Source organism: Acanthisitta chloris, unplaced genomic scaffold (assembly GCF_000695815.1).
Source record: "Acanthisitta chloris isolate BGI_N310 unplaced genomic scaffold, ASM69581v1 scaffold28515, whole genome shotgun sequence".
NCBI lineage: Eukaryota > Metazoa > Chordata > Aves > Passeriformes > Acanthisittidae > Acanthisitta > Acanthisitta chloris.
The window spans coordinates 33,007-44,294 of NW_008674714.1; the positions used below are offsets into that span (position 1 = coordinate 33,007).

Here is an 11,288-nt window from a genome sequence, read left to right on the forward strand (position 1 = left end):
ATAAATCAGCAAACTCATTAGCTTCAAATATGTATTTCCATGTTTAGGAACTACACGTACAAGTAAAACATCAGCACCTCATCCAGTTAGAATTCTGCATGTGCTATGCCTGAACAGCTTAGTAAAAACCAGGAGCAAGTGTCAGAGGACTGGAAGAGGAGACCTGTTTTCCTTTCTCCAGTGAGCTGCTGAAAGCACCGAGCTGTGCTGAAGAGCAGATGGAAGCTGCAGGGACAGAATCTCAACGTGTGAGATGACCTTCAACAACAGCATTTCCACACGTGCTGAGACACAGCAAACTGTGCAGGCTGACAGTGGTGGCTGCCATGTTCAGTAGGCATTAAATGAAGAGTATTTACAAAATCACTGCCTAGCTCAAACTCCCTTCTCAGAAAATAACTCAATCCCACATGCTTAGAATTATCTAATGAGTTGGAAAACTCTGTAGCTAACTTCAGGAATGTTCCTGAGTCACTGATACCCTATGGTTAGGTCCATACAGTGTATGCCAATCATTTTGTGCTGAAAGTTTCTGTCAAGTCTTATGTGTAGCACACACAGAACATCTGGTCTCCTGAGAGCTTGGGCTTCAACATTTAATGATAGAAAATCCTTATTATTGCTACAGAACTGATTAGCACATCATTACTTAATTTAGAACTTAATTTAAAAGAATTACATATCTCTTCTTTGATAAATCTGTTCAGCTGTTTGTTCTTTGCTCCAATTAAAAACTGAAGATTAAAGGAAAAAATCTGTGATATAAGTTCCAAAGAATCCTGCTAGAATTTATTTCTATCACTTACATATCCAGCATTAGCAAGGTACAAAATAAAAATCAGGCACATCTGGTAAAATATATTTATGTTCTTGTACATTACAGATTTAAATTAAATTCTTCACAATAAATTCTTCATAACAAATGAACTGCTAAATGTTATTTGCAAGCTCCTCAGAGGAACAGTTTCTATCTAAAATCTTGTTAAAATACTTCATGATTCTATGGCACTGTAGACAATTAGTATGAAGCAAAGGAGACCACTGGACAAAGCAGGGGAAAGTGAAGAGGATCAAAGACAGTTACAGCCTGAAAGCTGACTAACAATGTCATCTCAGGTTCCACGTTATCCAGATCAGAATTTCAGTTTACCAGCTGTTCTTTTCCAACTGCCAGGCCTATAAATCTGAAAGGCAATTTGAATTCTACACTGTCATCATAAATGGTCTGCATGTGCAAGTTAGTCTGAAACTGTTCCATAGCATTTCCACCAGAGAGTGATTTCTCCCTCTCTTATCATGACAATATTAATAAGAGTGGAGAACACTGGAAGTTTATTTCAGTCTTTCAACCAGAGCATGGAATACACAGAGAATGCAAAAAGCTGTGAATTCTCCATGCTGAACTGTCTACTCTGTCCTGACATCCTCTGTATAAACACTACTAACGAGACAGGGATATAAACTGTCAACATGTAATGTTAGCATTAGATTATGGGTATTCTAGGGGCAGTTCTTCCTGATGGAGGTGAAAAACCAGCACAAAAATCTCAACCGAAATAAACCACAGTACTAACTACAATTCTTAACCACCTTTTCAGAACCTTAACTGCAACTGGCTCACTAACACTACTTTTAGAAAATAGAACAGAAATGTACCACTAACAGCAGATTTATGGACCCAAAAGACTTATTTTCTTGGGAAGTTACAGCCTCTAGAAATAGGTTTCCTTTCCTTTTAATCTTTCAAAGCATCTTAACATTCCAGAATTTTTTGCAGCTTGTGTCCCAAGCCTAAGTATGTTTAATTAGCTGCAGAAACATGAATAGCCATTTCACTATTTGCAATTTTTTCAGAGCACATCTACTGCATCTGTCCATAAATTGGGGAGATTTTTTACAAACAAATAACACACATATAATGTTTGCTTCCATATCCACAGCACTGGAGTTGTGTTACAGATGCTTATGGTAGAAAATCTGTTTCTGGTCTGTGGAGATGAGTTTGATCCTAAAATTTGTAAGTGCAGGACACATTGCCATTCACACCTTTTTGGCATATCAACTATTTTGGTAGTTTTATTTCCTGAATCAGCATCAAAATAGCTCCTAGATTCTTAATCTTAAGAATTCATGTTTCTAAACTCAGCTTTGAGTTAATACACACATACTATGACCTTTCAAGGGGAAGTGTATTCGCAGTCATATCTTCCAGGTATTCAGTAGCCAAATAGTTCTTCGAGCCAATAAGGCTGCAGAGAATAACATTCACTGTTTTCAGAAAGAGCTTGTTACTGTTAACAGAAGTATTCACACAACTTCTAGTGAGACAGCCTGAACGAGACACACAAAGTCCTCTGGGAAAAAGCAAAGCAGACAGTTTTTGAGGTGGCCTACTTTAAAACCACTTGCAAATTTCTGGAATATATATATATACACACATATAGTCTTGCTTTGAAGTAGGTGATTTTGAGAAGTCCCAGAATAAGCTTGCTTAAATAAAAACATCAAAATACTAGTTCCCAATTATGTTTTGCCACATGTTTAGTCGTTACGTCCCACAGCATTCTTGCATTACATCCATTTTACCACAGAATCCTTTAAGAAGAATGTTTTACTCAGAGATGAGATGAAAAGTTACCTTGGCTTCGTTGCTTACAACAGGTTTGACAGGGAATTGAACTTCTGTGGCTTTTAATATTGTATTTTCTTGTAAGATATCTTGCTGTGATTGATTGTGGCCAAATGGCTGAAAAATAAGCACATCATTCTCTTAATGAAATTTATCCAACTACTTTGATTTCATACATATGTATGCTATAGGCAGCGGTAGCAATGTTAATACAAACTGCTAACCATTCTGTAAATAGAAAGTTGCAGTCAAGATTTTTTAATCAATGCACACTGTCAGAGAGTAACACAGGTAACCTTCCACACAGATTCATGTCTCTATGACTGCTATTCACAGCCTACTGGAACAGGCTTTTTTTACATTAACACTCTTAAGGTTTTCAAGCATTTTCCTTACCTTTCTACCATAAAGGCATTGGAAAAAGATTACTCCAACTGACCACACGTCAACCTTATTAGAAATCTTTGGTGGCTCTTTGCCAACTACAAAACACTCTGGAGGCAAGTACCTGGAAAACAAAACATACACCTCAGTGTCTGCAAGTCTGGCACCACTAGAACATGTTAAATGATCAAACTGTTCAAACACCCGAGGTACTCCTTTCTAATCTTTTGACAACTGTACAGCTGCTTGATAATCTCCACTCCAACACCCTGCACACCCAGCAAAACTGACATTACAGTTTTTGCAGTCAGTCACACAGAGGCTCTATTTCATACAGCACAAATACTAACACTTTTTACCTAAATCACCAATTAGCATTTATTTTAGCTGCCACCCCATCTGAATAAACCTTGACAAAGGCATAAAAACTATTAAGAACACCTACACAACAGGCATTCTTTCATCAACAACATGGAAAGCTTTAATGGAAGTTTGCAAATAAACAGAAAAATGAGAAGAATGTAAAAATTCTTTCTAAACAGTATCACAAATTCTCCTCTGGTATACTCCTGTACAATTCTGACTACGGCAATCAAGATAAAGGAGCTTAAAGTGATGCAAGTGCAAAGAAAGTTCGTAGAATCGTCAAAGAATGGAAAGCCTACAATTCAGGGAAGGAAAGGGAAGGCTATAAAAACACTAAGGAGCAAGTACCAGGAAGGGAAACAACCTACCTGAGGGTGGACAGTGTTGGTACAGGACCAAGCAAGTATAAACTGGCCACAAATAAACACAGTCTGTAAATTAGAGGATTAGGTTTCTAATGATCAGAGAACTGAGGTTACAGAAGACACTTCAAATCAGATTACTGGGGACAAAACACTAACTAAATTTAATACAAACGTCTGTAAGTTTACAGAAGAGATTATGTGACCTAACTGCCTGGAAGGGCAGGTAGCTGGACACAGTGACTGAGGAAATCCCTTTCAGGACTCTGCTTGTGCAATGCACTCTGAACAGACTCATTTTCCACCTCAAACTCACTCTGAGGATTTCCCTCCTTAATGAAGAGTCTGGGCTCAGAGAAGGTGTGGATTAGCAATACAGATATTCATCACGAACCTGTAATGGTTATAGATTTATTTTTTTCCTCTTAGTTTACAGCACCACCAGAGCCTAGGGCATTCCAGATGAAATCCAAAGGCCAAAATGTTTTCCACATGCATTCCTTACAATGAAATATTTCAACTGGTGATTAAATAGGTAAAGCATTAGAAAGAGTAGCAAAAGCCTAACACTTTTTAAATGCTTCAACTTCACTAATCATGTCTTCACAGCATGTGCAGAGTGGCACTTGTGGAAGAGAATGTGCGTTTTCTTTTCCAAATTATTTGGAGGAAAAGGCAAAAACTTTATTAGGTACAACTTCCAATATGGGAGAGGTTGCGAAGCAAATGGGAATGACACTGACTTCTCTGTTTAGTCAGGTTTCAGCTCCTGACTCTGATCTTACTACAGGCACAAAGAGGAGAGAAAAAGCAAAGGAACTGACAAGTGACAGCCTGGCAAACAGAGGTTTTCTGATCCACCCCCCTGACAGCACCATGCACCCAGGCTCAGAGACCTGCTGTGCCATGAAGAAGCTGCATCTTTAGAGAGCAAATTCTAGAAACAGCTTGTCTGTAAGCAATGAAATGCTTATTGTCATTCCTGTGTTTTGGACAAGCAGCAAATGCACACAGAAAGCAAATCACAGCTGCTGAGCTGTCATTAACCTTTAGGATGCAACAGTGAATTCTCTTTGTCCTAAGGACATTACCTGTTGGTAATCCCTGCTCTACGATTTCCAAGTACTAAGCACCCACACTTACTCATCATGGCTCTGTCAAATCTCTTCAACCACCAACAGCCAAAGACTAAACAGCTGCTTCTTCAGGGGAAACCATGTTTTGAAATCACAGTGATCAGCTCCACATTTATATTTAAATACATACATACATACATAAGCGCAAAAATAAAAAACACACACTCACTCTCTTATCTTACTTGTTATGTTAGTCTTCTAACATTTGGGAACATCAACATGCACAGTACTGCACAAAAACCTGTGTTTGTCATTTATGTTAGTATTTTTTAGTCCTACTTCTCTCTCCGAATTGGCTTTATGAGAGAGCATTTATGAAATCTGAACAATGACCCAAAGTCTAAACAGCAAAATCAAACCAGGCATTACCAGTAAGTTCCTGCACCCTGTGAAGTTAAATCCATTCCATCCACCCCATAGCTATCATCATCCATTATTTTGGACAGGCCAAAATCAGTAATTTTTATTTCTCCGCATGCTGTTCCATCTACAAGAAGGATATTACCTGTTCAGGAGGACAAAAAAAGAGAAGTAAAATTACCTCAAAAGAGCTAACAGAATGCTTTATTTTCAAAATCAGGCTCAGTTTTCAGGAACATCTAACTTCAGGAGGGGCAAGTGACAACTTCACATCATCTGTCTATCCTTAAGTCTAGAGTAACTTGACTATGACATGTTTCAGTAACTCTCTAGGTTGTCATCATGATCTGAAATGGCTCCCTCAGCTGGGAGCTGGCTCCGCAGAGAAACACCACAGTACAGCAGTGAGCCTGTTACAATGAAGTTTCATTGTTTTTCTGCCAGAACAAATCCTACACTGCAGGTTTCACAACTTGCATATGCCACAAAATTGTGCCAAGAAACTGCTGAAATACTATGGATCTTACTGCATGCGGGAAAGTGTGTCAATAATCTCTTGATAATCAGAATTATCTGATGAAGTTCCTCTGAGAACAAAACTAATGAGATTAATTGTACTTTCTGTCCAATTCCATAAGACAAGATAAACCTGTATGAACAATTTATCACCCAGCAGCAAGCAAACAGCCTGGCACTAGGAGTTACTTTATAAACCCCACACTTGGAAGTGTAGCAGACTACAGCATATGAAAAGTATGAAGAGTATATGCAAGGTGGTGACACAAAGGCCATGAAACCAGACAGGACACATCACTTATGATAGTGCTTATTCTTAATTGTAAAAAAAAAAAAAAAAAAAGTTTCTGTAAAGTCCTGTTTTGGAGTGCTTATGTTGTGATGCTCAAAGCAGCTGATTATCTATTTCAATCCTTTACAGCCTAAAAAATACATACGGGAAAATGACCAGACAGGACTGAGCCAAGTAATGATCTTATGTGTTTATCCTGCTAACTACCAATGGATGTATCTATTAGCTGTATGATTTTTTTCCTACAAAACCATATAAAAATAGTGTAAAGTAGGAAAGTTATAACAAACATTTTCCACAAAAAAGAGATGATTCTGGCAATGAAACCAGAAAGCAAATGACACACTTTTTTGGTTGTTTACAATAACCTTGATACACAGAAGATAATTTTGACATTTTCAGGCATGACTTACAAACAAAAGAAAGGATTAAAAAAAATTTCAAATTACATTTTCAACTGTAACATTCCTCACTTACCTGGTTTAAGATCATAGTGTATAATAGGGGGTTTGATCTCATTGAGATACCGTAGTGCATTTACTATTTGCATTACAATGGACCTAGCTTCCTTCTCCGACATCAATTTATGCTGCTTGAGATAGAAATCCAAGTCATTGCCTTCACAGTATTCTAACACCGTGCAAAACCTAGGGTAAGATTCAGAGGCAAAATTAAGTAGTGTATCACACTGCACAATCAGAAACAGACATGACAACCTAGTTTCATACTGACAAGTTTAAGAATGGCTGCCTGAAGATTAAACTCTATGAATGAAGCTGTTCATGGAACACATGGTGTAACTATTAGCTTATGGAAACTGATATAAATCAGAACATTCATACTCACTAAATAGAAAATCCATAGGGAGATTCAGTTAAAAAAAACCCCAAACCTTTATTTACAGTAGACATTTCTCAAAAGGAAAACACATTAACTATCCCTTTAGATGTTAGGGCTTGCTAGTCAGGTGTTGCACAACACTCCCTTCATCACTCTACAGAAGGCCTACAATATTTAGCTGAGACAAAACTGGCCAATGCTCTCAGGCACAGGGTGTGATTCTTGGGGATGTCCTGTACAGGGCCAGGAGTTGGATTCTATGATCCTCAAAGGTCCTTTCCATCCCTGATTATTCTGTGAAAATTCTGTAAATAGTGTGGGCTTGGGTTGGGTTTTTTTGTGTCTTAAGGGAACTTTAAGTGTTTCAGCTGAAAGCAAGAACATGCATTGTTTTTGTTCCAGTACTCTTCATTTCTGTTTATCTAATATACAGCACTGCAATCCTTGCTGAGTCCTAGAAAATGTACTTACGTATCTGTATCCAGGGAGAAGTAGTCATATAGTTTAACTATCCGGGGGTGATCCAGTTCTTTGTGTATTCTATACTCTCTGCAGGCATGTCTAAAAGAAGATGGATACATTAACCTTCTACAATCAGTAACATGCTATTAAGCTGAACATATGAAGCGTAAGTCATTAATATTTACTTGTGGTAGTTTTCTTTCTTTTCATCCCTCCAGCTTTTGTTAAGCTGGTGAATCTTCACAGCAGCGTATCTTTGTTCATAAAGATCAAAAGCCTAAAAAAGAAACCCAGAAATATGGGAAAGTTATAACCAAAGGTGATAAAAATAACATCCAATAAAGAGAGGAAAAAAACTGGCATGTAATTCATAAGTCTATTGACAAGTTTATCGTAATGCTACCTCCTCTTCATGGGTTAACTGAAGTTTACTCAACCAGCGTTTAAGTATACCACATTACAATCTTTCTACTTCATTCAGGTCCCGTCCCATCCCCCCCAAATTAAACACATACATTCCTCAGACTCAACACACTCTACCTTGTATACTTCACTGAAGCCACCTCGGCCAAGCAAATGGAGTAACAAATACCGTTCGTTCAGTGTGGGGTGATCTTTGAATCTTGGAAGAAAAAAAGTTTCATTTAATTCTATGTAAGGTATACAAATGGAATCTAAAATGTAAATCTCTTAGTATTACTTAGCAAATGGAGTTTTCTTTTTAAAAGCAACGTACAATATGCTGAACAACATTACACCACATGAAACCTTATGGCACAACTATACAACATGATCAATTTCAGTACCTTTTGACCATTTGGTGTACAAATGCTATCACCAACAGTCAATTCTGGTAAACCTTTTGTTATCTTTCTCTATTTTTGTGAGGATAAGAAAAGCATGCTTGAATTTAAACATGCGACAAAGTGTCTCTCTTTGTTGTGTCAAGTTTTAGAGAAGTCTCACACTTTGCCTTTCTGGCACAGACAAGAATATTCTTCCAATCTCACTCAAAACATGACCAGACCTGTTGTACATTCCTGCCTCTTTTTAACAAAATGGATTTTATATAACAGTAAGAAGTTAAATAGGAAACAGCAACATGGGGAAAACACCAGAGGATTGAATATCTGCTCATACTCTAAGCAAAAGCAGAAAGAAAACACTCCTTCCAAATGCTGCAGGACAGAGAAAAAGGACCATTCTCTCTCTCCTGAAACATGCAGAAGGAATACATCCTTCCATCCAATTGGGGGAAAGGAGGTGAACACTCAATCACATTTTTAGTGCAATGATGAGACAACTGTACTCATGAACCTAGGGCAAGCTGCCAATTATATTTCATAGAAAGCTTTAAGGAAGTATTTAGGGTTAGTCTGACGGTCATCTCATCCTTCCACATTCTCTATAGTTTGGAAGAGTATGGTCACCATAGTCAGACATTTGAGGGAAGAAGTATATTCTTGCTCACTGTGCCCCTTCTAGAAATGAAACTTTTCATTCACTATGAGGATATGTATTTCAATGCTAAAGATTTTTTTTAAAATCATAACCAGCAAGTAAAGCATTCTGTGTCAAAGAAATAACAAATGTAGAGGTAGCATCATTAGGCAATTGCAGTCACATAACCAGCAGCCCAATTCTTTAAAACCACACTCAACAAATTCAATTCATATTTTCTTAGTCCTTCTGATACATGTGTGCCTCTAGTAGGGCCAATCTTAGCAATCTTACCACCTTTCCTCTCTGCTGCTGCTTTTGCTACTCTGTGTGGCTCTCTGTGGCTCAGAATCTGCACCCCAACATCACATGGGCTCCAAACCCAGGCAGGGAAGCACTAACTCGCACTCTTTACTTGCTCTGTTATCCCAATCCAGTTGTAAAACAACACAGGTAGACATACAAGTTTACCCATCTCTAAACTGGGCAATATTTCCTTCTCTTCACTGTAAAGGCTGGAACTTCCAACAGGTGAGTTTGCTGCCTACAGTCTATTTGGGATGCTTGGGCAGGGCATACATGGGTAGATGGACTTGTTGCTAAAACAACACAGAGGATTTGAGTAAGAACCTAACAGCTGCTTTGCCTCAGAACCCTCTCCCTTACCAAAGAGCCAAACTGCCAAGACATACCAGTAAAGACAGCAGGAGCTACAGACCTAAATTACTCCATTGCTTCTCTCTTCTATATGATGACCATAAGCCGCAGCCTGGCCACTTGGTAAACACTTATCTAAACTCCCACAAAAATATGAACACACAGTTAAAGCTTTTTGTTCTGTGTCATAAAATGTGTCAACATTGACTGCAGAAAAGGTGCAGTGAAGCTGCCGTTTTCTCCTTATCCATGTCCTGTAACTGTTCTCAACTGTGACTGTAACTTGGACATTCTGTCCCCCCCTATGCAATATTCACACAGTCAAAGCCTGTTATTTTTCTGTGCCATTTACTCCTCCTTGTTGAAGGATCCCTCTTCTAAAAGAACTCTTCTAATGCAAAGGCTGAAGATTAAAAAAGGTTGTAAGTTCATCTCCTTGTTTATATGTTATTTCTTTTTAAAAGAAAATATTGTAAGCATCAACACCCATTATTTTTCATATCCAAAACACGACACCAATTTAGCTATCAATTAGTACTAAAGCCACACAGTAACAAAAAATTTCTGTCTTACTGCAGGGTAGGTATGGGAACCATTAGAACAGCTAAGTATAATTTCACATCTTGATCTTCTACCATTTAAAAGCCTTAGTGGATATATAATTCTACTGTGTCTAAAAAGTAAAAAATAAAATAAAATCAATCCTGAAGGCTTAAGCCTACTGTTTCATAAACATTTGCTAGTGGAGAGAGAGAGAAGTCCAGTCCCATCATGTCCTTCCCCCAGGCTCATTACACCCTTGCACCGCCCTCTCTCCTCATGGCAGTATAAACATTTTTTTAACTGGGGTAAAGAACTAGACCAGGAAATTGATCCAGGGTTAAAAGTGAATCCAGGAAAAGAAACCACAGGAGCTGGTTTTAACCTGGATCATTTTCCAGTATCTGTTTAGTAAAGAAATGCCACTGCAAACATGTGAAAGGAAACAGGGTTAAGTCGCCAGGGAGAGGCAGAATCAGCTCCTTTCAAACAACAGTGACAGCTCCAAGTGTTGGCGAAACTGTAATGTTAGTATATTTGCCATCATGGAAAAGCGACTTAAATGTTTATGTTATGTAATTCTTCATTTCAAATGTACGCACCAATAGCTAGATAACAATTTCACATTATGACACACCATCATTCAGAGTGAAGTCCAGAGTAGCATTTAACATAAACCCTTTTTTTTTTTCTGCTAGGTACCTGTACCTAGTAGGAATGAAATCACAGTGCCACAAAACCGAAACTAATTCTAACTGCAGCACAGAATTGCTGCTGTTGCATCAAACCTCCCTGCCATTTTCTTGCATTATTGTCAGCTAAGTGAATTGCATTAGGTTCTCTTCCAAGCATTTTTTTAGCCAAGTAATATGGTCTATGCTATTTCTTTCACATTCAACAAAACCATTAATAAGTTTACCAAAGTATGAGCAATTCTATTTTCTTAAGTAAGCTGATGTTTAAAATATATACATAAACACAGAAAAGCAAATAAAAACCTATGAATAAGCGTCTTCCTGTAGGTAAAATGTGATTTTAGAGCATTATTTTAAAAATAGGCATACAAAATTAAGATAGTAAGTCTCTTACTGTGAGTTATCTTCATTATTTATTCTTTTCAGTTCTCTTATGTGAAGATTCCTAACTCTTTCCAAGCGTTCAAGTTCTGCTTGTATTTCAGCTTCCTCCTACAAATGAAAAGAAGGATATATAAAAGCTCATTTACTCCCCATTTGAAAAGGGTATTTTTACCCCTGCATCAATACTAGTGGTGATGGAGGAACATTACATTACAAAACCCTGCT

General features: G+C 37.8%; 1 protein-coding gene across 1 annotated transcript in view; it reads right to left on the reverse strand.

The window, feature by feature from the left end:
* The window catches only part of TLK1 (tousled-like kinase 1), a 57,248-nt gene that overhangs the window by 16,049 nt on the left and 29,911 nt on the right, over positions 1-11,288 (reverse strand). The window contains exons 12-19 of the mRNA XM_009075455.1: positions 11,074-11,171; positions 7,888-7,969; positions 7,533-7,624; positions 7,357-7,446; positions 6,523-6,692; positions 5,247-5,382; positions 3,026-3,137; positions 2,639-2,746 (exon numbers count right to left, since the gene is read on the reverse strand). Of these exons, the coding sequence (XP_009073703.1) occupies positions 2,639-2,746; positions 3,026-3,137; positions 5,247-5,382; positions 6,523-6,692; positions 7,357-7,446; positions 7,533-7,624; positions 7,888-7,969; positions 11,074-11,171 (888 nt within the window). The remainder of the gene's footprint in view (positions 1-2,638; positions 2,747-3,025; positions 3,138-5,246; positions 5,383-6,522; positions 6,693-7,356; positions 7,447-7,532; positions 7,625-7,887; positions 7,970-11,073; positions 11,172-11,288) is intronic.